Source organism: Pseudophryne corroboree, chromosome 12 (genome assembly GCF_028390025.1).
Source record: "Pseudophryne corroboree isolate aPseCor3 chromosome 12, aPseCor3.hap2, whole genome shotgun sequence".
In the NCBI taxonomy this organism is placed as follows: domain Eukaryota; kingdom Metazoa; phylum Chordata; class Amphibia; order Anura; family Myobatrachidae; genus Pseudophryne; species Pseudophryne corroboree.
The window spans coordinates 13,875,845-13,901,412 of NC_086455.1; the positions used below are offsets into that span (position 1 = coordinate 13,875,845).

General features: G+C 44.9%; 1 protein-coding gene and 1 long non-coding RNA gene across 4 annotated transcripts in view; one reads left to right on the top strand and one right to left on the bottom strand.

Annotated features, from left to right (window-relative positions):
- LOC134980291 (uncharacterized) overlaps positions 1-25,568 on the top strand; it is a 170,404-nt gene that overhangs the window by 88,853 nt on the left and 55,983 nt on the right. The window lies entirely within an intron of this gene.
- Positions 1,975-25,394, bottom strand: LOC134980285 (cathepsin K-like). 3 transcript variants are annotated; one of them, XM_063947036.1, is made up of 8 exons: positions 25,268-25,394; positions 21,086-21,212; positions 17,781-17,903; positions 15,006-15,161; positions 9,571-9,789; positions 7,899-8,064; positions 6,028-6,133; positions 1,975-3,250 (listed from the first exon to the last, which is right to left on the bottom strand). In XM_063947036.1, the coding sequence occupies exons 1-8, from the start codon at positions 25,318-25,320 to the stop codon at positions 3,151-3,153; spliced, it is 1,050 nt and encodes a 349-aa protein (XP_063803106.1). In that variant the 5' UTR covers positions 25,321-25,394; the 3' UTR covers positions 1,975-3,150. The 3 variants fall into 3 exon arrangements, with proteins under 3 accessions (XP_063803106.1, XP_063803105.1, XP_063803104.1); XM_063947035.1 differs by lacking the exon at positions 25,268-25,394 and adding an exon at positions 23,054-23,151; XM_063947034.1 differs by lacking the exon at positions 25,268-25,394 and adding an exon at positions 21,840-21,980.

The window sequence follows — 25,568 nt, forward strand, 5'->3', positions numbered from 1 at the left end:
GGATGTGGGTGGGCAAGGAAAGCTGTGTATGGAGGCAGGAACTGGAAGATGTGTATGCTGGCGGCTGGGCTGGCTGGGTGGTGAGACGCGGCGGCCGTGACCTATGATATCACACCGCCACGTCTTCAAGGCATAGGTCACAGCTGGAGCACAACTGATCCTCTAAGCAGAGCCCGGGCCAACAGTTTACTTTGAAGGTGCAGGAAGCTGCTCTGGCTCCGTGGCACACCTTGCAACTGGTCGCGGCACACTAGTGTGCCACGGCACACTGGTTGAAAAAGCCTGCTCTAATCTTTGTTGGGCTCTATTTTCATTTTTCCACATTAACCATTCTGATACATAGTACACTACATTGGTTACATTGTATCTCATACATTCAACACACACACCAGCGCTCAAATAATAAAATTAACTCTTGCATACCAAAGCATTGAGCTGCTCACAAACAATCCAATTAGCGCAGCATACTGTTCACCTTCCAGGCGTGTCTGGGCGTTTAAAGGGCGGGTGTCTGATGTCAATTCCGGCACCAAAAAGACTGAGTGATCGCAGCGGCTGAGTAAGTCCAGAGCTACTCAGAAACTGCAAAAAACTTTTTCATCTCGCCGGTCGGCTGCACAGGCGATCGCACACTTGCAAAGCGAAAATACACTCCCCTGTGGGCGGCGACTATGTGTTTGCACGGCTGCAAAAAAAGCTAGCGAGCGATCAACTCGGAATGAGGGCCAATGTCTGTGCTCTAGTCTTTGCACACAACTGTGGCTCCATAGCTTATGTTGGTGAAACCTATTCCTTTCTGTCGTTATCTGTAGTGGGAACGCAGTGGTTGAAGTTAAAATGTATAAGTGGCGGTATGGTAAATGTAATTAAATGAACGATGGTCACCCGGCCCCCGAAGCTTTAGGGATTGTTAGACTGGGGCCACACATAGCGGCCAAGCGGTTCCCGCTGAATGGGACCCACTTGGCCTGGAGAGGGGTATGGTGTGCACATGGATCCTGTTCTGCTGGATGCCGCAGAACAGCATGCGGCCAGTGACCAGCATGCTGCGGTTGGATCCGGCTGCGGCGGGACTGCTGCATGCGTGTGGGCGCCTGCGTAGGCGCCCATGTTCAGTATCTTTGCGGCTAAGCGGGTCCCGCTGAACGGGATCCGCTTGGCCGCTATGTGTGGCCCCAGCCTTAGTATTTAGAGGAATCACAGGCAATACACGTAACTTATGTTTGTATGCAGATGCAATTGCGATTCTCAAGGCTGTGAAGCTGCTCCTGTTAGCAAGTGAAGCTGCCACCAGAAGTGAAAGAGACGCACACTGGCGCTACTGCAAACTCATTCAAATTCGCAGCCTATACGTAAAAATGAGGAACATCGAGGTTAAGAGTTGGCCTATGGCTATGCAGGCTGGACACAGCAGCAGCGACGCAGGCGCCATGTTTTTGCACATATGAACTCGCAGCTGACGGCAGATACACGCCCTGAAAACAGCAGTGACACGCCTGCATTTTTCCAGCTACTTCCCGTCCACACCTCCAAACAGTATCTTCCCGTCGGTCACCTCTTTTTGAAATCCTCATTGCTAGCAAGATCGCAGCGGCAGCTTGATGCTTTCGCATTGCGACCGCAGCACCTGCACAGTCGGCTGATAATCGTATTGTTGCGTGAACATCACCCATTGCGTACAAACATTTATTAACCCTATAGGGCCCAACTCACAGATGTACGTCCACATGGTGACTGCGTGTCGACAGTTTGACCGGTCGACCAATCATACCACACCGACTCGGATTTCTGTGACTTGTATGACAAGCATCCAGCTTGCAGCCCCCGTGACCTTATACTGCAATGGAATCTCCCATATACCATATATCATTACATCTACTTACTGCAGTTCAGAAATAAATCCTGCACACTGTGCAATGGCTTGGTCACTTTTGCTAGCTAGGAATATATATAAAATGATATAATAACCAGAACTCACATTTGGGTTTTTGTTTATTTATTAATTAAACACACACACACTAATCACAAGGCAAATACATTTCACATTCTGACCAATCAGCTTCAACATCGATGATAAAAAAGGATAAAAATCAGAAAGTACCAGACTCTCATCTTAGACTAAGTAAAAAAGAACATACTGTATAGATGTGACACAACAGATTCCCTTTTGTGTTATTCAGTGCCTTCATTCTGAGCCAAGCCTGATTGCGTGAAGAGACCCTTATCCTGGGGGGGTATGGTCGTTAGGTCGACACCACTTAGGTCAATAGTCATTAGGTCGACTACTCTAGGTCAACATGCATTAGGTCACTAGGTCGACATGTACTAGGTCGACAGGTCAAAAGGTCGACATGAGTTTTTCACATCGTTTTTCTCAATTTTTGGACTTTTTCATAATTTACGATCCACGTGGACTACAAATTGGGAACGGTAACCTGTGCCGAGCGCAGCGGTAGCAGAGCGAGGCACCTTGCCCGAAGCTCGCTCGCTCGCTCGCCATGCGAGGGGACACGGTGCACTAATTGGGGTTTCCCCATCACTTTTTACGAAGAAAATGACACCCAAAAAAGAAAAAAAAAAAACTCATGTTGACCTTTTGACCTGTCGACCTAGTACATGTCAACCTAGTGACCCTGTCGACTTAATGCATGTCGACCTATAGTGGTTGCCCTAATGACTGTCGACCTAACAACTCATACCCATCCTGGGAAGCTATATTCCAGTTATTATATGATACATACCTACAGTATATTATATATGGGTGGATAAACAGCGTGTACTAGAGTGTACCTGTGACATTGTCAGTGTATATACTGGGGCCACTGATCCAGGAACTTGAGACAAACAATCTAGTTCTTTCTGCTCAATGTTTTTCCATAATAATGGCATTGTACTGATTTCTTTCCATAGATAAGAGACACTGTCAGGGCAACCAAAGAGAATTTTACAGTCTTGATGAGTTTTGCTGTAGGGAAATGTTTCCTCTTTGATACTGTGAAGCCGCATACGCACCACATTTGTGATTCCTGCATTAAGTTGTACTTTGTATAACGCCGGTATCGTAGAGAATGAACCTGTAACGCGGCCAAAGTACACAAACAGGTGACATAAGTGCACTGGTCTCAGCAGCCACATCCTTCCCCAAGCGGATCACATTAGAGGGTAGCTGGCTAGGTTCGCGATTCCACAGGCATTCCCTTTATCTCTGGCCATTAGGACGTAGCCTTTATTGCCCCATTCCTCACCCCAGCTGTGAAGACAAGGAAGAAACAGCTACTTTAAGGATCGCCAAATAGTAATGGTCAATATGTGATGCTGCTACCTGAAACAAGTCCTATTAAGCGGTGTGATAATAATGAAACTTTAGATCTTTCCTGTGTTGCACAGCGTAGCCCCTACTGGTACAAGTTCTGCAAAGTCCAGATATACAGTAGCTCTTTGGTTTACGTTCTGCATTATTTGGTGCCACCTTTATTTTATTCTTTTTTTTTCGGCTTAATTTATTAAAGATAAGCTCTGGAGAGACTCTGGACTACAGACGTACGAGTATACAGATAAGCCTGAACCTTGTTCTGTTTTGATAGGAGCACATCTGCACTGCAGTGCGCTATTTTATTGCTTGATTCTTACATACTACACCAGTGGTTCCCAAACTGGGTGCTGTGGTGCCCTGGGGTGCCTCAAGGCACTTGCGTGGGTTGGTGGTCCAGAATCAATTTAAATTATTCATGGTCAACGTAATAGGCAAGACATACAAACACAGTTTACTTCATTTAATACTTGTTTTCGGATTTTCTCAATAAGAAACTTTTGGCCTTGGGGTGCCTTGAAAAATTATCTCCCTTTAGATTGGGGAGACTGTTTGTTATTACCCAGTTTTGTTTTATCATTGGGGGTAATTCCTTTAGCACATCTACGATCATTTACTCTGACATGCGGGGGGACGCCCCCAAACAAGTACAAAAGCATCGCACAGCAGCGATGCTTTTGTACTTGACAGGTAGCTCCCTACCGGCGCAGCTCCTGCACGCTGGCTGGGAGTTATTTGCTACATCCTGGGTTGCAGCGGCTGCGTGTGACGTCACGCAGGCGTGCCCAGGCCGTGCCCCCAAAACGGCCCACCCAGCGAACCCCTCTGCCCGTCAATCAGGCAGAGCCGATCGCATCTCTTGCATGCACATACGCAGTTCAGACCTGATCGCCCGCTGTGCGAAAACGCAGCAATCAGGCCTGAATTATCCCCATTGTGTCCCGTTGTAAAGCGCAATGGAATTTGCTGCCCTATATAATAAACTGTTAATAAATGATATAAGCTGGGGGAGATGGCAGACAGGACGGCACAACAGGGGGTGCGGCATCAAGGTATGTGGGCAGAGCAGGGGTGTGGACATGTGATTACCAGCATTGTAGAGCAGGGGGGCGGGGCTACGATGACACTATTCAGCACAAATCGCATTATTGCCTTGCACACTTGCACGAGTTAAGTGGCGGCTGCGGGAGTGTACGGGTGGCTGGGAGAGATGCCTGGCTGGTGTGGGCAGGTTCAAGGAGACTTTCCCTCCTTTCCGGAAGTGCCGGGAAGTGCCACCCGATTTTCGGGATCTTCCCAGCCATTCCAGGAGGATAGGCAAGTATGACTATAAGTATATGCTCCTTTTATCGTTACAGTATAATTATGTTTGCATTTTACTTGTATTGGACAGAGAAGGTGCAGACTTGGGGACAGAGACTGCCACTAATTGTAATGTAACTGGTTCTACTAATACCATACATACGGTATCACGCTGTTTCTTTTAACTATTGCAGGCATGTGGGGGAGCCGCTTGAGCACAGGCAAAAAGTTGACTTTCCCAGATGTCTACCCTATGCCTGCTGTAAAAGATTCCAAGGAACCTAGGCCTAGTAGTAACTAATACAGCCTTAGGGCTGAAACACACACTCCGGTTTTTCCCGGATGGCAAAAAGCCGGACAAAGTTTGTCCGGCTTTTTGCCATCCGGGAGAAACCGGCAGTGTCTGTCACACAGGACGGCTTTGAGCCGTGTGTGATGCTGTGCGCATGCGCAGCATCAGACACGGCTTCAGAAAAAACCGTTGTGTGTGAAAGCTCCCCTTCACACACACGGTTTACTGGCTCCAAAGACGGCCTGGCGGCCGCCCGGCCGCCTGACCTTCCAGTGGTGAGACCCGGCTGCAACCCGGCAGCCGGGCCGGGGCCGTGCAGTGTGAAGGGACCCTAGCCCTCACACTGTTAACTAAAAGCCGGGTAGTGTGTTTCAGCCCTTATAGTAACTGAAATGACATAGAGTTAGCCCAGATCTACTAGTGCTGGTGTGTGGCATACTGGCTGACATTATGGGTATGGGAAAGGTGCGATAGATTGGACATATAGGCGGCAGGGCTGTAATAGGGCAATCCACTGCAAACCGCATCATAAAGCCAACAGACCTCCTACGTCCCTGCCAGGATAATTGATGCTGTTTACACTCTCGGGAGTCTTGGGGTTTCTATGTATCAAGCTATATTTTCATAAAATGATGCACTTTCTCCATAATACATATCTCCCAACTTTCTCCACAGTGAAATAGGGACCCCTGTGTGCCTGAAAAGGGGGTGTGGCGACGAGTAGCTCCCTGCCAATGCACAGGAGCTGCGCTGGCTGGGAGCTACTCTTCAAGTACAAAAGCATCGCCGCCGTGCGATGCTTTTGTACTTGTGCGGGAGGAAGGGGGGGGGGGGGGGTCGGGCCTGACATGTGGGGCGGACTAGCCCTGTGCCGGGCGTCCCCCCGTATGTCTGCGTGACTGATCGTAGCTGTGATAAATTTAGCACATCTACGATCAGGTCTGAATTAGGCACGCAGTGCAATGCGCTGCACAGAACAGCACAGCAATGGCTGAACTGGAAGATTGCATAGCCAGAAATTCTGCAAAATGACCTGTGCGATAAACGTCACTGTGACTGATAGCATCTCATCTCTACATACAGTATTATACATTATATATACTGATATGATAGATCTCAGTACCTGTTCTTAACAATCCAGAACTTGGATTTCTTTTGTACTCCATATCCCACAGCAAGGACTGCGTGGTTTATATTTTCTGCATCACAGGTTTCGTCATAGTATATGCCTAAAAAAGAGACACAATTAGGCAAGCACATAAGATAAAGAATACATAGCAAGCAGGACTAACCAGGTAGAGGAGCAACAGCTGAACATGCGGCAATGTGTCATTTAGGCCAGAACATAAGAAATACTGATTTTGCATTTTAAAGGTCATTTAGGGAATCTAGCAATTTATTTTAAACTATGATGTAAAGATTTTAAATATTTTGTATTTTGCAGCCTGCAGTTCTCTCCACATACCACTATGTGGCACCAAAGCACTAGGACCATACATTAGATAAATTAGCTGCTGTACACCGTGTTATTTTGAATTATTAATTTTTCTGTGACTTTTTTTTCAAGATCTGTTATAGTAAGTAATTAAATTAGGAAAGTTTGGGGCTGCATCTCAGAGGGGTCCAAAGTCCTGCAGGTATGTACTAACAATAAATGTTATCACTGTAATATAGCATTTTGTATGCAGATACAGTCACACACAGAGTTTAGGCATGCTGCATATCATTTTAATCAGCAGAATCTGCCTGTGTATCCTAGCCACATAGTAATGCAAATAAGACGCAATTTTATCAAAAATGGCGCCCAAGGTTAGTAGAGCTGCCAGCTGACTCACGCCAGGCATCTCCTACTGCATGGCGTATTGAGGCAAGATGTATGAGGGCACATCTGTATCCAAGCAGAGGCAGAGGACATAGTGTTAGCGGCCATGTGAGTGCTGTGTGCGGGTGGGTTGCTTGTGCAGTAGTGTGCAGCATATGTGTAAGGGGCATTATGTGTGTCATGTGTATAAATGCATTAATAATGTGTGGCATATGTGTAAGGGATATTATGTGTATAAGGGCATTAATAAAGGTTGGCATAATGTTTAAGGTGCATTATGTTTATAAGGACATTAATAATGTGTGACATATGTGTAAGGGGCATTACTGTGTGGTATTATGTGTATAAATACATTACTAATGAGTGGTATTATGTGTATAAATGCATTACTAATGTGTGGTATTATGTGTATAAGGTGCTGTACTATGTGGCGTGACATATAGAAAGGGCACTACTGTGTGGTGTAATGTGAATAAAGAGCAATATGGTGTGGTGTAATGTCAATAAGGAGCAATTCAGTGTGATGTAATGTGAATAAGGGGCACTACTGTGAGGAGTAAGGTATATAAGGTAAAGTGGTACTACTGTGTGATGTAACATGAGTAAAGGACACTATCGCATGATAATATGTGAATAAAGTTGCAGTACTGTGTGGTGTAATTTGAATTGGGGGTACTATTGTGTGGCCATGTCCCTTCCCAGCAAGAACACACCCCTTTTTGGGCTGCGCACCGAATGTGCGCTTTTCCTATTTAAAATATAGGGGGTAGGAACACCAAAATGAGGACTGCTATGGGTGAGGGGTGATGGTGCTGGGAAGGGAAAAGGGTGCAGGGTCAGAGGCAGAACTAGCGGCGGTGCTAGGGGGCACCAGCCAAAATCTTGCCTAGGGCATCATATTGGTTAGGGCCGGCTCTGGGTGTGAGTGTTCAGTGATAGTGATGACAGAAGTGCACAACTCTGTATATGGGCGAATATCCACATTTGGCTCCGTGCAAGCAATGTGAGCATGACTGCGGCCGACTCACGCTGTACTCTGCATCAGCCCCGTCGTGTTACTAATAATCTTCCTGTAACAGCCTGGACGTTGTTGTGTTACAGATACACTGTATAGCCTCAGTGCAAGCCTCTAGCAGAATGCCTGTGATCAGGCGGACAGTGTATAGGCATACCTTTACTATAGAACTGGAAGGAGGAGAGGCTGGCATCAATGCCCACTGACACAGGCCCCACGGTTCCCACTGCTTTCTTCAATGCCTTCTCGCTGCCTTTCAGCACTTCCTTATAAGACTTGCATTTGGCTGCTTTGCCCGCTAGCGTGTAGTTGCAGGCTTCATCCTGTAAAGAACACAGGCAGCATGTTACATGACACAATCACAGGAGCTGCTACTTGTGAGAGACAAGCATATAAAAAGGTCTAGTCCATAGCCAGAAGTATCCGTTATAAAGTGTGCGGCACAAAGTTACCCCTATTACATTATTGCCCAAGAAATCTCTACTACAAATAATAGGCCGTATTCAGAGTTCTATGTATAACCGCTGGTTTTCGTACCACTCCGATGGTGCCCCCGAAGCCACATCCTGACTGACAGGCTGCAGTCATTTCTGGCCAGGGTAGTGACAGCATTCCTAAAAACATCGGCGTAATGTCCCCATTTTCTTAGAGAGCCGAGTCCAGTGTCTGCGTCCCACAGCGCAGATGAGGCGGACAGTCTGGGTAGACACACCTATAGATATATCGCCAGATCAACTGAGCTGCAGATATATATCTGTAGACGTATCAGGCAGTGTGTTTAGCATACACACGCTCCGATCCTTCGCTAATGATACGCAGTCAATCACCGCACCGGCTTGTGCAGCAAGTGTATGGGCGGTCGGTTGACTGCCCGTACACACAGGACGATGCACCAATATATTTTTAGAGTCCGCTGCACAGCCGACGCGATATGTCACAGACATATCGCTTGTACACACAGTCCGACTGATCCGCAATATATCGGCCATTCAGTTGAAAGGCTGATTTATCGGCCAATGTGTACCCAGCATTAGGCTTACTCAGGCGGCCAATGCTGTAAACATCGCAACTGATGGTTGCGATGGTGATATGATGCGTGTCTTCGGGTGCAGCACTCTGATCTGAGATGCAGGCAGTCGGTGTCATTATCCCTCAGCGCCTCCTGCGGCATTAGCGTACTTTAGCAGCGCGGCTGCTTCTAAAGCAATGCTAATAGAGACCAACGCTGAATCACCACCAGTGTCAGTTTCAATCTCCGGATATTATTCCAGAGCTGAAGAATACCCAATAGTGCAACAGACCAATTACAAATATGTCGCTCTCATAGACTCAAGACTTCTGTGATAGTCACTGGATGCACCTTGAGCTGAGAGATGGTCCCAGGTGACCAACGCCTCCATAAGTTTTCCATTCATGAGAATTAGAAGACCGCGGAGGAGAGGCCTTGGCAACCTCGAATGAGGCCCGCCGAAGCAGAACGGAGGATCTTGTGACTGGAGCATTAGACACACCTGATGACTTAGAAAATGACTGGAACTTTATATTTTATTTATATACTAATTAGCCTGTATGGATTTGCTTGTGTTAGATGAATGATAGTTGTATATTTGGTGTAATATTGGCTATCACACTCCAATAAATGAATTTTAGGGTGTGGAGAATTAAAAGCAGCAAACACTAATCTATTCTAATTTCCACTCATCAGGCTTTCGTTACCCTGTAGGTATTCTGGGCCGTCACTAAAGGATTCAGTGTCCGGGATCAGGTTATTACCCACACGTATACATCATCCCCTTTGGAACCACAATGCTTGTCACAGACGTACTGACCTCTCCAACATAAGGATAAGCTTCTTCCGAGTCAATGCCTTTATTATCCCGTACATACTCAAAAGCGTTGGTCATGAAGCCTCCTCCACACCCGTCATTCTTTGTAACGCAGTCTACCAGGTTCTGAGGGCTAAGGATCACTAGTTTTCCAGTTTTCTTCTTGTGCTGTCCCTCCAGAGCCCCCACAGAGCTGAATGCCCAACAAGACCCACAGGAACCCTGGGCCGGGAGAACAGGAAGGAAAACGATTACAGTTGGGTTGTTATTATTATTATTATTATTATTATTATTATTATTCCTAGATGTGACAATTAAAAGATACAAAAGATCTGATTTAGAGTTAGGCGTAAATCCAGCTAGAACAACGTTTTTGCACCTGTGGAAAACCGTGTTGTTTTGCATGTGTGTGTGGGGTGGTGGGGAAGGATTTGAAGTGTGTGGACAGATTAAGGGGTCTATTTATTAAGACTATTTTTACTAAAATAATGTGAAAAAGGGTGTTTTCTGTTTTCACACCCGTTTCACATTATTTTAGTATCACCTGAATGTATTAAAGGGCATTTGGAGAAGTTTTCATTAAAATCTGCTCCAAACCCTTTAATTCACTTCACATTTTTTTAGTAACCCACATCGCATCCCCCATACTTATAATGGGAAATGTGATGTGGCCAAATTTACTAAAAAAAAAAAAGTGTGCCCTGTGATAATCTCGCTCAGGCTGGCGAGTTCACAGGGCAACACTGCGATGTGCACCCTTTTGCCCAGCTTTCTCTGCCCCTGGCAGGGAAAATTGAGCGGGGACCCGGCAGAGTGATCAGCTCTGTGTATGCGATGGAGCTGATCACAGTGTCAAAATAAAAAATAAAAGTAAAAAACAAAACAAAAACATACTTACCTGTCCAGGGAGCCGGTGTCCGCTGCCACGGTGAGAGCTGCTGGGCGCCGGGTCCCCCATATGCTGCGCTGTGACCCCGGTGCAGTAAAATGACGCTGCAAAACAGCAGCGCACTTTACAGCACCGGGGGTCATAGCGCAGTAGAAGGACCCGGTGCCCGGCAGCCTCCTGAAGCAGCGCGGACCGGCTCCCTGGACAGGTGAGTATTGATCTTCTGGGGGGAGGGGGTGGTCCGCGGCGCGCGGGGGTAGTTGCGACGGGGGGGTCAACCGGGCGGCGGTGGTGGCGGCGCATGCGCAGCAGGACATCAGAGTATTTTTTACGAAAAAAAAAACGATGATGCTGCGTAGAGGCATTGCAGGGACCGACCTTGACCGCAAGCTCTGTTCCTGCACGCGATAATTGATACATCCCTGTGATATAATAAATTATCGCAGTGCGAGTTTGGGCAATTTTATCACCTGTCATCCACATCCTGGATGCGGATGGTGATAAATAGGCCCCTTAGAGTGGAAGTGGCATATCCTTGCTCCATGCTAATCACAGAATTAAATCACAGTATTTCATATCCTCCAACTGTACCTTTTTGGCAGGGACAGTACCGTTATTTTATAGTCTGTACCAGCCAAAAGGGGCTTTGTACCGGGTACAATATCCCTGTATTTCTATTGATTCATATAGCAGCGCCATGGGGACACGCCCCCTTACCCGTGACCACGCCCCTTTTCATGTAATGGGAAAATAAATTACAATTGCACACCTTGCATCAAAATATGGTTTGTGCTGTTTTGTTCGAGGGGGTAATTTATGTTTGAAGGAAAGGAACTAGTTTGTTAGCGGCATTATCCATACTAGTGGAAATATATGCGATGGTGGGCCTATTACAAACGCCTCATCATTGTAAGCGGCCGGTCAGATATAATACAAGCTCATTTAAGTATTGTCTCTTGCTGGTAGGGTCAATGACACCATGCAGCGTATACATATGTATGCTAATATGCCAGGGTTGCTGGGTATTGTAATTATCTGCGCGTGGCCGTCATCTGCTGGCATGAAGATAGTGTCTACTGTGAGCAATGAGGCTTTGTACACAAAGGCTGTAATGGCCATTTCAAAAAGATCAACTTTGTATACCCACTCGCGGTGCCCCTGCCTGCATGTGCCCATTTAGAGGCACTCCACCAAATTCCTACTGTTGGTTGCAGTAATGCATGTCTTGCGATTAGTGTTGCCACCTTTTCATTTTCAGATGCCCCAACATGTGGTGTGGCCATAGGTGTGCGTCTGGGGTGTGCAGGGTGGGTGCCCACACACCCATTAAGGAGCCTCAACCCCTGCCTACAGCATCTCCGCCCTGCATCTCAGCTGACTTTCAGAGAGAGAGGCAGCCTCTTTTTGAATCCAAGATGGCCAATGTGAAACTGCTGTATCCAAATAGAGCAGGGATTGGGGAAGTGGGGCGGGTAGGGTTTGTCCCGCAGGCCGGAGGGGTTGTGTGTGTGTGTGTACCTGAAGGGGTAATGCATGCCCTGCGGGCCAAATAATTGGGGATAGGGTGTATATGTCCCTTAGGCTAGGGGGTTGGGAGTAATGGTGGTGTTGTTGGTGTTGTTGTTTCTGCATGCCTGCCTATGGGTGTCACCCAAATCAAATTAGGGTTACAGCTATTTTATTTCTCATCTTTCAGGACCCCATATGCCCTTTTATATGCCATCTGCTTCACTTACACATCAAATGCCTCAGAGCTCCCTCTTGCCCCTACGCATCTTGCCCTCTACATGCCAGTCTGTACCACCCATGAACTATCATGATTTCCTCTGCCAGAGCGCAGCCCCACAGCTTACTGTTTAGAGGATCAGTAATTAACAGATGCCAGTCCTCCACTGAGGTCATACCTTCTAGTATAGAAGACAGACCCAGAATGAGTGAGAGCCGAGCCAGATGGCGGGCAGGCGGGGAGTAAGAGGTGGTCCCTACAACGGGCAGGAGGTGAGCCACAGAACAGGCAGTTGGTGGGTTGGAGGCAGGCCACAGGGTGGTCAGGGGGTGTTTGGGAGGTAGACCCTGGGTTGGGTGGGAAACAATGACAGCCAAGAGATAAAGGAGCTGCCAGTTTCTCGCTCAGTATATGTATAATAAATGCAGTTCATGATTAAATAGAAGCTGCCACAAGAGAGGCTTTCACTACACCTCTGCAAGCACAGACAGGGCAGGTTGAGTCAGACCAGGGCAAATAGCTATTCCCACTAGCCAGCAGCCCAAGTTATTTTAAGTTTGTCGTTTTTCACTTCCTCTAAGAAGCAAGAAATAGGCAAACGAGGCTAGCAGAGACAGTACTTAATATGATCTTGCTGTTCAATATTAGTTTCTATTTCAAACTCCCATCTTGGAGTGATTGCACCAATCCTTTCCTCTTTCGCGCTCTGCACTTCAGTTTGAGTAGTGGATGTCCACTGGTTTCATGCTGCTCTCTCGGTATTAATACTGTTGTCTCTCGTTATTGGCATCTTATTCTGGTGCAGACCATGGCTATCTGGCTTACACAACCAATTACACCATTTGCTCACTTTTTTGTCAGAGCTACACAGTGACAGTATTGGGCAACTGACCTGATACTACTTTGCTTGTGATCTTAAAATCAGATATAGGGGCCTATTTATTTAACATTATTTTTAATAAAAAAAAAAAATAGAAAAAAGGTGTTTTCACACCCTTTTCACATTATTTTAGTATCACTCAATATATTAAAGGGCTTTTGGAGCAGTTTTCATGAAAAGATTCAGGGGCAGCCAACTGGCACTCATCCATTCCTGGAGCTCAGCTAGACAGCCATTTAGGGTTGTTATTGGCTTCAGTGGCGGATCTTGCCACGGGCAAGCAGGACTTTTGCCCGGGCCGCCGACTTCTGGAGGGCGCCGGCACCATCCGGAGGGCGCCGCACCATGGCAAGATCCGCTACTGTGCCCCCCGCTGTGAAGGGAACTAGACGCTACCCGTCTAGTTTCCCTTAGTGGAGAGGACCTTTGCTGTGTGGTGCGCGATGACGTCATCGTGCACCGCACAGCATTGTGGGACTGACACAGACGCATGGGGGCATAATTGACCTCTAGTGTCTATGTATTCTGTGCTATGGGAGAGACGTCAGGACGTCTCTCCCATAGATCCGAGGAGAGGAGCGGCGCCGGCAGAGGTCTACAGCGGCCGGGAATCAGGAGCGGGGAAAGTAAGTATTATTATTTTTTTGTAAGTGGCGCTACTCTACAGGGGGCACAAATGGGGGCACAACTCTACAGGGAACGTAACTGATCACGCCCCCTGTATGAAGCCATGCCCCTGTTTTCCACCCGGGGAGCCAAAAGGGCTAGACCTGGCCCTGACTGGCTTATCAGTACCTGGAGCAAAGGGTAAGAACACTGTGTATCGTCTGCATAGCAGTGGTAGACCAGGCCAAGATGTCTGATTATGGGGTCCATGTATCAAGCCTTGGAGAGAAATAAAGTGGACACAGATAAAGTACCAACCAATCAGCTTCTAACTGTCATTGGCAGGTAGGAGCTGATTGGCTGGTACTGTATCTCCGTCCACTTCATCTCTCTCCATGGCTTAGTACATAGACCCCTATAGGGGAGATGTACTAAGCAGTGATAAGAGTGGAGAAGTGAGCCAGTGGAGAAGTTGCCCATGGCAACCAATCAACATTGAAGTGTTATTTATAATTTGCATATTATAAAATTATAGAGAGCAGCTGATTGGTTGCCATGTGCAACTTCTCCACTGGTTCACTTCTCCACTCTTTTCACCGCTTAGTATATCTCCCCCTATGTCACCGAGTAGTACTGTAGCATGTATCCAGCAGGTAGCATGGGAGATAGTGTGCAATCCTATGGAACACTGTATGGTACTGGTGATGAAGAGAATACTCCTGCAGAAACCATGTGACCTGCCGGTGGGAGATGAGCTAACGATTGTGCCTTCCGGTCCTCTAGAATCCCATGGCCCATGGTGTGAAGTGCTGCAGAGAGATCCAGAAGGATTAAGATTGAACAATCACCTCTGTCTCTTGCCATCAGAAGATCATTAAGCAAATACACCAGGGCTGTTCTGGGCTGTCTTGTCTCCTGACTAAATTGGGCATATCATACGCAAGTCTAGATACCTTTTGATTTCAAACTCAGTTTTCCCTATAAAGCAATACAACAGTTTTTTTCAAAAGGTGCCAATGTTCTTGCATCATCCGCTGTAGTGACTGCTGGCTGAATGGCATTTGCCTGTCAATTTAACAAGACCCTGTGATGATATAGTTTGAGACCCTTCAGGCGAAATAGTTGGCCAAAACTCAACTCCTCTTTTGCACTTTAGATGCCGCATCTCCAGAGGAAGCTTTGTGGATCTAGCTCAGAACAGGTCAAGCTGCTAAACTCTATTAAACCTAGGTCGTCAATGTTATTCCTAATATTTTTCTCCTGGCCAATGATCCAGAGGTTGTTGCAACACATAAATATGTTTTTAATAATAGATAATATAGTCTTAGTCATTTTACCTGGTTCCGGACTGGTGAGACGTAGCCTTTTTTCCTATAGTCAATAGTGTCAGGGAGCGCTACCAGTCCTTCATCGTCATCAGATGTGATGTTCCTGGCTCTGTTTTGTGTTGGAACTTTGAGTCCTGTCATTGTACTCACAACTTCTTCATTGGTCTGGAGAGACAAACACAGCATGTAGATGAAGTACCAACCAATCAGCTCCTGTCATTTTTCTAACGCAGCCTGTAACATGGCAGTTAGGGGCTGATTGGTTGGTATCTTATCTCTCTCTACTTTATCTCCCCCTAACAGTGATATATTACGCTCTTCATATACACGCAACATATATAATACAAGTAAATACAGTATATGAATATAGAATTGGAGACTACGGCGCTCGGGTGCAGTTTATGTGGTAATTATGCACAGAATATACAATAAAAGTGTTGTTTAGAAATATGATAAAACGTACTGAATATAATAAAGAAGAAACGTGGAGTAAAAGTCCCTATTTCATATAAAAGCACTTCTCAATAGGTTATCAGAGCGGCAGCTTGTAATGCATATAAATATGCTTGGCGTGCATATAAAATTTGTTGCAAGAATTGGTGAAAACAAGCGCCCAAGAGTGTGATTATTAAAATCAGGGAAAATGAAGGTATAGAGGAACGGATGATAAGGATCGGTTTAAAACACTTATCTGGTAGGTAGAGACTTGACTCAAGCAGTACTCTTTTTGTGGATTAAGAACATGCGGATAAAACAGAAGAAAACTAACATAGTGTGTACCGTTTATGTTACGTATTATGTTACTGCTTAGTTTCACAGGCCTAATTAGGGAACTAGCTTATTCCCACAAAATATAAATTTGCAGCCTGAGCAGTATATATATTAAAAATACAAAAAATGTAATAACATAATCACATAAAAACACACATAAAAATAGCTGTATAGCATGCGTACAGAATAAAAATTATATCAGGCTTATCTGTCCATGTAAATGACTGAAATGCATGCGTACAGGATTTAAAATTATTTTAGGCTTATCTGTCCATAAAGAGGAGATGTCTGCAGGTACTCCCAGGAGTACCCAAGCCTGATATAATTTTTATTCTGTACGCATGCTATACAGCTATTTTTATGTGTGTTTTTATGTGATTATGTTATTACATTTTTTGTATTTTTAATATATATACTGCTCAGGCTGCAAATTTATATTTTGTGGGAATAAGCTAGTTCCCTAATTAGGCCTGTGAAACTAAGCAGTAACATAATACGTAACATAAACGGTACACACTATGTTAGTTTTCTTCTGTTTTATCCGCATGTTCTTAATCCACAAAAAGAGTACTGCTTGAGTCAAGTCTCTACCTACCAGATAAGTGTTTTAAACCGATCCTTATCATCCGTTCCTCTATACCTTCATTTTCCCTGATTTTAATAATCACACTCTTGGGCGCTTGTTTTCACCAATTCTTGCAACAGTATATGAATGTTAATAAATAATAAGGGAAAGAATACTATGTTTTTATGGAGTAGGATGTAAAATCCAGATGTAAAGTGATCAGGAACCTGTTTAGTGCTCAGGTCATTTTTAGTTGGAGAGAACTTTGCTATAAACTTGTGGATTAAGCAAATAAAACAGGATGGCTGTGAATATCAAAGATCTAGCTTTCCTATTATGTTTATAAAACATTCTAAGAAGTTGTATTTTTTTATGATTATAATATGATATCATGAATATTCAGTGTTGCAGGCATCTAGGGATTGTTACCCTCTTTTCTCACGTCGTACCCCACCCTCAAAGGGCACCAGCATACAAGGGTTGGGCTATAAGAGGGAAAATATTCTGGTGCTCGGGAAGTCAATAACAGCAGGCAGAAATGAGCAAAAAGCGTGATCCTGAGACAGGTCCAATATTTGGTACACAGTAGTTGTATTAGCAGATAAGGGTATTAGCAGCTCAGCGTCAGATAAAAAGCCAGGTTGGTACACAAAAATACAACATCGAAACAGACAGGAGAGTAGTCAAGTGGCAAGTCAGAGGTCAGAAGCCAATGGGGGTAATTCAGAGTTGATCGCAGCAGCGAATTTGTTAGCAGTTGGGCAAAACCACGTGCACTGTAGGGGGGGCAGATGTAACATGTGCAGAGAGAGTTAGATTTGGGTGGGTTATATTGTTTTTGTGCAGGGTAAATACTGGCTGCTTTATTTTTACACTGCTATTTAGATTTCAGTTTGAACACACCACACCCAAATCTATCTCTCTCTACACAATACATGTTATACCTGCCGCCCCCCCTGTAGTGCACATGGTTTTGCCCAACTGCTAACAAATTTGCTGCTGCGATCAACTCTGAATTAGGCCCAATGTTTCATGTAAGTGTTTAGGGGATGTGCACAAGTGCAGGTTCACAGAACAATCACCTAGCATTGGCTGCTAGGTGAGGTCTCAAAAGTGTGAGGGGGCGGAGTTCTAAACAGACAGGTCTGATAGCTCATATTAGCTAACACTATTAAAAAAGCATTGATCTGGAAATCTTTCTCATCCTAGGGGCAATATTTCTGAATGCCTGAGGCGGTGAGGCCTATATAGTCAGAACTAAATTACTGCTTAGATAGTGCAACACACACCCTGACTGTGACATACAGAGCATGACTGACCTCAATCATTTCCATTCATTTATAGAAATATCAGTTCAAATATATATGATATGTTAGGGGCAGAAAGGGTGAGGGGAACACACTGTACTCTACCCCCTGCCCTCCCCTCCCATCATGACAGTAACTCACCATGTCTCCTAGGCGATTCATAGCCATTTCATAGGTGTGCATCCCTTGGGAATACTCTAGATTATGGCTGGTGATTAATTTGTAGTTTTTCTCCCAGATCAGACGCCTCACTAGCTCTTCAGCCTGTAAAAAAGGAGATAACATACAGTAGGTAGGTCAGACTAGCCGGTCAAATGTTTACTAGCATCTGTAAAATGCCTGGCAATAAATTTTGTAGCAGTTGGGCAAAACCATGTGCACTGCAGGGGAGGCAGATATAACATGTGCAGAGAGAGTTAGATTTGGGAGGGTGATTTTGTTTCTGTGCAGGGTAAATACTGGCTGCTTTATTTTTACACTGCAATTTAGATTGCAGATTGAACACACCCCACCCAAATCTAACTCTCTCTGCACATGTTACATCTGCCCCCCCCCCCCCCCCCCCCCCCCTGCAGTGCACATGGTTTTGCCCAATTGCTAACAAAGTTGAAGCTGCGATCAACTCAGAATTACCCCCATGGGCCCTCATTCCGAGTTGATCGCTCGGTAATTTTCTTCGCATCGCAGTGAAATTCCGCTTAGTACGCATGCGCAATATTCGCACTGCGACTGCGCCAAGTAATTTTACAATGAAGATAGTATTTTTACTCACGGCTTTTTCTTCGCTCTGGCGAACGTAGTGTGATTGACAGGAAATGGGTGTTACTGGGCGGAAACACAGCGTTTTCGGGGCGTGTGGATAAAAACGCTACCGTTTCCGGAAAAAACGCAGGAGTGGCCGGAGAAACGGGGGAGTGTCTGGGCGAACACTGGGTGTGTTTATGACGTCAAACCAGGAACGACAAGCACTGAACTGAACGCAGATGCCGAGTAAGTCTGAAGCTACTCTGAAACTGCTAAGTAGTTTGTAATCGCAATATTGCGAATACATCGGTCGCAATTTTAAGAAGCTAAGATACACTCCCAGTAGGCGTAGGCTTAGCGTGAGCAACTCTGCTAAATTCGCCTTGCGAGCGATCAACTCGGAATGAGGGCCATGGTTTTGCCCAACTGCTAACAAATTTGCTGCTGCAATCAGCTCTGAATTACCCCCATGGTCTCCACCATTAAGCCTCTCAATGAGGGCTGTTTATACTTTGCTCAGTCTACCCCCTGGCCTTTTCGATATATCTTTCATGTAGTAGGAGGCATTTCTTTGGAGAGTTGCGCTTCACTTTCTTAAGTTATATTGAAATAGGAAACAGACATATCTTGTGTGAGCACCTGGTTAGTTTCCAAGGTAACATAGAAGTAGAGGTGAAGGGCCTGTGATATCACCGTCACCAAAACTGACATGCACTGCTTTGCCATTTCCTCTTTTTATCCTTTCTCATATGCATAATGTTCTACATAAATTTGTTGAGTGACCGAGCTGTCTGTAACAGAGGGGGATTCGTCGTTCAACATTAACTTGTCTTATTAAAATAAAATAAAAACTACAGTGGAAAAGTTAGGGGAAGACTAAATAGTGCATTTATCTTCATCCTGCAAATGTGCAAACGCTGATAGTTCCTAAATGGTAAAATATGAACAAGTACTGCAAGGGTGTCAGATACAGAGCTGGATAAATATCCTAGATGCCTCTAAGCATCTATCTCCTTCTGTTGAATCCAGGCAACCACCTTTACCAAGATGGCTGCCACAACCTTTACTACACATGCACAACCAGACGCCCCTGTGCCATCTTAAGGGCCCCATACACTAACGCGGTATGTCCGACCGTCATGTCGCAGGCGATCACACCGGCAGCCTCCCAGGCGGCACGATCGGCCAAGATACATCATATGCTGTCCTTTTGCAGACGATGTATCTTGGGTGATCCCAGCCATGCCTGCGAGGTCGGACATGATGGTTAGTGCAGCACGGTCAATCTGGAGGATCCGATGCTCAAGGGAACGCGCATCGGATCGGAAACACATCCAAAATGCCCGATTTTATCCGATATATCAGGCCGAATGCCCGAAATCGGATGAAATCGGGCATTATCGTTCTAGTTTATGGGGCCCTTTGGTCTGTGTGAGAGATTGTGTGATGTACTGCACAGACATGCAGCACATGTTCCTCTGGGGAGGTAGTACTGCAGATATCACAGCTGCCACTCCCTCTGGTGACATAACCGCTTACTCTGTATTACATTGTGTTACTTCTGACAATGGCTGTTATCCTGAATTAACCTACAAGGCTGCTTAAGGATAAACTGTTTGGCCTAAACGCCACTTGACATTCCGCTGGGGCTTAATGTATACTTGTCTACTTTTGAAAACTAGTTAGTTTATAGTTAGTAATAGTAGTTGAATGTACTGTGCGAAGCATTCTCCTCCCAAAAGGTGTGTCTACCACCACGTATGGTCATATATGTTCTTAAATGCCTGTTGCAAGATATTTCTATATTTTTGGGAAAATTTTGATACTAACAGTGCTGCCTGCTACACTGGATTTCTTGTTTGCAACTATTTTCTCTGATATGTATTTTATTCTCACTCAGCACAATATACATGAAAAGTGTGACGCCCAGTGGCTGCAGCTCTGAGCACACATTGCAGGGGAGAGACGGTCAGGAAATATAAACATACATGTGATGTATGTGATATATGTGCTGGCTGCCTTATGCTGGAAACATTAGCCACCGTTGTGTGTATCACTGACATGTCGGCTGCCAAAGCATGGGAGACATCACTCTCCATGTCTATCATATTCTATAAGCCTGCCATAAGACTCCAGACTTTTAAAAGCAATTTGACCTTGTATAAATTGGTAACAATGGATTTCAAAACTTTTTGTTTTATTGTCCTTTGTGTGTGTTTAACTAAAGATCACTAATAAAACATTGAATAGCTCACACACTAACATCAGCTGCAGATGCTGAGATAAGAAGACACAGATCACATGGGTCAGGCAAGCTCTATTCTATCCTGCCGGGGGGTCCCACAAGGATTTGCTGAGAGTCGGCAGCAGACACTGATGAACCCAGACAAAAGTCACAGTGACTACAGCAACTGTCCTTGCTCCTAAATTCCTTTGTGGTCCCCTGGCTGCTGTGAAGTATCCAAAGAATCGGGATATTTGATTTATGATGCAGGGCAGCGGGAGATAAGAGCGTGAAATGGGACTCTCCTGCAAGATCTAGGTGAGCAGGCAGCTATGGCCTAATGTTCTATACCAATGGAAAACAGAAAAAATGGCATTGGAGTATCACTAATAATATACTTTTAAATGATAAATAAGTTGAGATAGGTATCATTCTGTTATTTAGAGGAGTAAACGGCTTCTACTAAACAAGTCATTACCTTTCCGTTGTATTGCTTCTGATAAGTTCTCTTCCATTGTTCCCACTCAGAATCCAGTGTATCTTCCCCATAATAAACAGCTTTCACCAGTGGAAGAGCAAGGAGCAGGATGTAGAAAATCATTATGCTGCAGAAACATAAGAATAATGAGAATGTTGGGATAAATATAAGTGTATCTGCCAAATACACACAGTGCTGGTAGCCATTGTATGCCATGAACCAAAACTGAGTTCACAGGATTACAGCCTTTCAGATCCATTATATCATGGCCAGTTTAAATCTGTTCTCTTATTTTGGACCTATTATCTGCACAGAAGAAGCAGCCTCTTGTGGACTTAACAAATATTGACGAGAAAGCAGAATATGAATGAAACCTCTCTTTATCAGGAACTAACAACGTCACTGACATTACAAGGACACGTGAGGTCGTTCCTCAGTGATGTTACTAGGTCTATAGCTGCGCTGTCAGGAAAGAATATATAGGATATCCTGGCAGACGGGTACAGAAACCCCCCAATGAAAATCCTGCATTGGCCTCTGGCGTGTAATAACTTGTAGGATAGATAGATAATCTCCACTTCTCATCTTTGTTTTCCACCGTCAGATGGGTCTACTCCATAGGTTTGTGCAGGCCCAAATGCAACTTTTACTACTAACTTGATCACTATTTCTTTCACAAATGCATGTAAATGCTGTATACATTCAGACAGAGTTGTCTATTATTTTGCCCTATGTTAAAACATGGAATACATACGAAATGGCGGCGGTTGAGATCCCGGAGGTCACATGACCGTCTGCAGCATCCCGATGATGAAGATGCCCAGTTCGGACTTCGGAGGGGTTAAGTATTTCTATTCCCCCCGGTCCCATACCCTAACACTTGGGTAGTGGCGACTATGGCTAACCCTCCAGGGGTGTCAGCTACGGCTAAGCTACGGGGGGCGTGGCGGCTATGGCTAACACCCCCCCCAGTGCCTAACCCTCATGTTGGGATTCCAGATGGTGAACGCATCCCTAAAACTCGGCTATGCCCGTTGGATACAACTGTATATATGCAGAAAGCAGGCCGTGTTGCACAATGAACCTGCAAATTAAACTGCTCAACAGTACCTTAAGATCTAAAGAAATTACAGAAGGCTAAGTAACACTGAACAGAACAGTGATGAATTTAGTAATGATTCTATTCCTACCTATCTAATAGGTCTTTCAGTGTCCACTTCTCTGAATCCACCTCCTCTTATCTACCTCTATCAGTTGGAGTACCGCAAGGCTCGGTCTTAGGTCCTCTGCTTTTCTCAATCTATACCACATCGCTCAGAAAACTAATCAGCTCTTTTGGATTTCAGTATAATCTGAATGCGGATGATACTCAAACTCTACCTATCCTCCCCATGATTTGTCACCATCTGTACTGCTCCGTGTCACTGAATGACTTTCTGCAGTTTCATCTTGGATGTCATCTCGCCACATCAAACTTAATATTTCCAAAACAGAATTGATTATATTTCCACCGGCCAATAGCAGTTACCAACCTGATATATCTATCACTGTTGAGAACTCAACATCACCCCTACCCCACAAGATCGCTGCCTTGGCGTCATCCTCGACTCTGAACTGTCCTTTATTCCCCACATTCAATCTGTCTCAAAATCATGTTACATGCATCTAAAAAACATATCCAAAATACGTCCTTATCTTACACAAGACCATCCAAAACCTCAAGTCCATGCTCTCATTATCTCCCGCATTGACTATTGTAATAGTCTTCTTACTGGTCTTACCAAAAAGAGACTCTCACCACTACAATCCATTCTGAATGCAGCTGCGAGGCTAATCTTCCTCGCTAGACATTCATCGTCTGCAGATCCGCTCTGTCAGTCCCTCCATTGGTTACCTGTATTCTACCGTATTCAATATAAAATACTTTTACTTACACACAAGGCTATTAACCAAACTACACCAACGTACATCTCTTCACTTATCTCAAAATATCTCCCAACCCGACCTCTCCGCTCTGGACAAGATCTGCGTCTCTCATCCACACTCATTACTCGCTCCCATGCACGATTGCAGGACTTTATTCAGGCTGCCCTCCCCCCATTATTTAAAATTAAGAGAATAGTGTCATCATGCAAAAGAGAGAGTTTGAAAAGTAGGTGGTAAATATAAAGGAGTCAGGGCAGTCAGGCTGATTCTGTCATAACAGGAACATATATTTCACATGTAGCCAAATACAATACAAATACAGCATCCCAGTCACAAGCCACAGCATCCAAGTGAGAGAAATAGAGTACACAAAGCATCTAGTGTCCGCCATACAATATCAATAACATTTCAATACAATTCATAGGTATATGAGTCAAGTATAGGTAGCACACAATAAAGCTGTATAAATAAAACTTGTGATGACCACAAGAAATAGGATGTGTCATCAATAGCAGCTATATGCATAATAAGTAAATCTTTCTTATTTGGATAAATATATCAAAATTGTTAGTAGGCATACGGGCATATACTTGGGGCATAATGATGGAAGTACCCCAGCCACACTCCCTGCATTGATCACATATATCTCTGAATGGCAAAATGAAAAGGTGGGCAAACATGACACGCATAGAAGATGCATACAGACAGACATATACACATATGGGACACAGACACACACACGGGGGGGGGGGGGGGGCAGCCATACACACATGGGGAACACAGACAGACATACACACACATGGGGGACACAGATAGACATACACACACATGCACGGGGAACACAGACAGACATACACACACATGGGGGTCACAGACAGACATACACACACATGGGGGACACAGACAGACATACACACACACACATGGGGGTCACAGACAGACATACACACACATGGGGGTCACAGACAGACATACACACACATGGGGGTCACAGACAGACATACACACACATGGGGGACACAGACAGACATACACACACACGGGACACAGACAGACATACACACACATGGGGAACACAGACATACACACAAACACATGGGGGACACAGACAGACAGACATACATACACACACATGGGGGACACAGACAGACACACATGGGGGACACAGACACACACGGGGAGGGGGGGGCAGACCATCATAAACACACATGGGGGGCACAGACATATACACATGGGGGCACAGACACACATACGGGGGACACAGACATACACACATGGGGACACAGGCAGACATACACACACATGGGTACACAGACATACACACACACACATGGGGACACAGACAGACAGACAGACACAAACAGACATACACACACACACATGCGGAACACAGACAGACATACACACACATGGGGACACAGGCAGACATACACACACATGCGGGACACAGACAGACATACACACACATGCGGGACACAGACAGACATACACACACATGGGGGACACAGAGAGCTCAACCCTCGGACATGGACAATCCTCTCAGATTACACCCACTTCTACAGTGAAGTGGACAAGTGCACAGGACTGGACTTTGATTGGTCGTGCGTGTGTGTAAAAAATGAAAATACAGTTAGAAAACATGCAAAAGAATATTTAACAACAATTCTCACAGGAAAAACCTACATTGAAACTGTAAAGCATTTTTTTTCAATCCTCTTTTGCTATCGCTATCCTTGTTAAATAGGCTAGATCCTTTGCATTGGAAGCTTTCAGCGACAAAGCTATCCATACCAATCTCTATGATAAGGAAAAGGTATAGACCCTGCAGAAACACCCGTTCTCAACAGGGGTGCGACTGTTCCATGTTCCAAGACACAATACTTTCCCCATTGCCAATTGTTCTCTATTTGTAGATAAATAATACAAAAGTAAAAACTTCAAGATTAACAAGTCAAAGGATACTACTGGCAATAATTAACACGAGGTCTATTATTAATATCATTATCATCATCATCATCATCATCATCATCATTTATTTAGAGTTAGAAGATTGTTGTACTTCAGCTTTGCTTTGAAAGACATATTCCTCTACGTATCTTCCTTATATGTTATATACAAGAAAACAAATAAAATTTAAGGCTTACCCAATTAGTTAGAAGCAAAAAAAAAGCCTAAGAACAACATCAACAGCGACAAAGAGATTGTGAGTTTCTGGAGAGGCCCTGCAAGGGATATGATAGAAAGCAGACTTATTACCTGGAGAACTGTTTCCTCCTCTGGCAGTATCGTCCCTCTAGCTTAGCCTGCATCAGCTAAAGCTGTGTTATACTAAACATTGTGGGCTGAACCCTTCCAGGAAGTTCTGCTGGGAAATTCTGGGCGGCTAAAGAAAAGAGAAATAGTTACGCAGCCATAGTATAGAAACAAAGAGCAGATTTTGTTCCGTACACGTGAGGAGTTAAAAAAAATAATTAAAATATTGAACTTTGGAACCAATACATTTCTTTAATAGACTGCAGGAGTGAGAGAACACTAAGCGTAAATGAAGGCAGCCTTA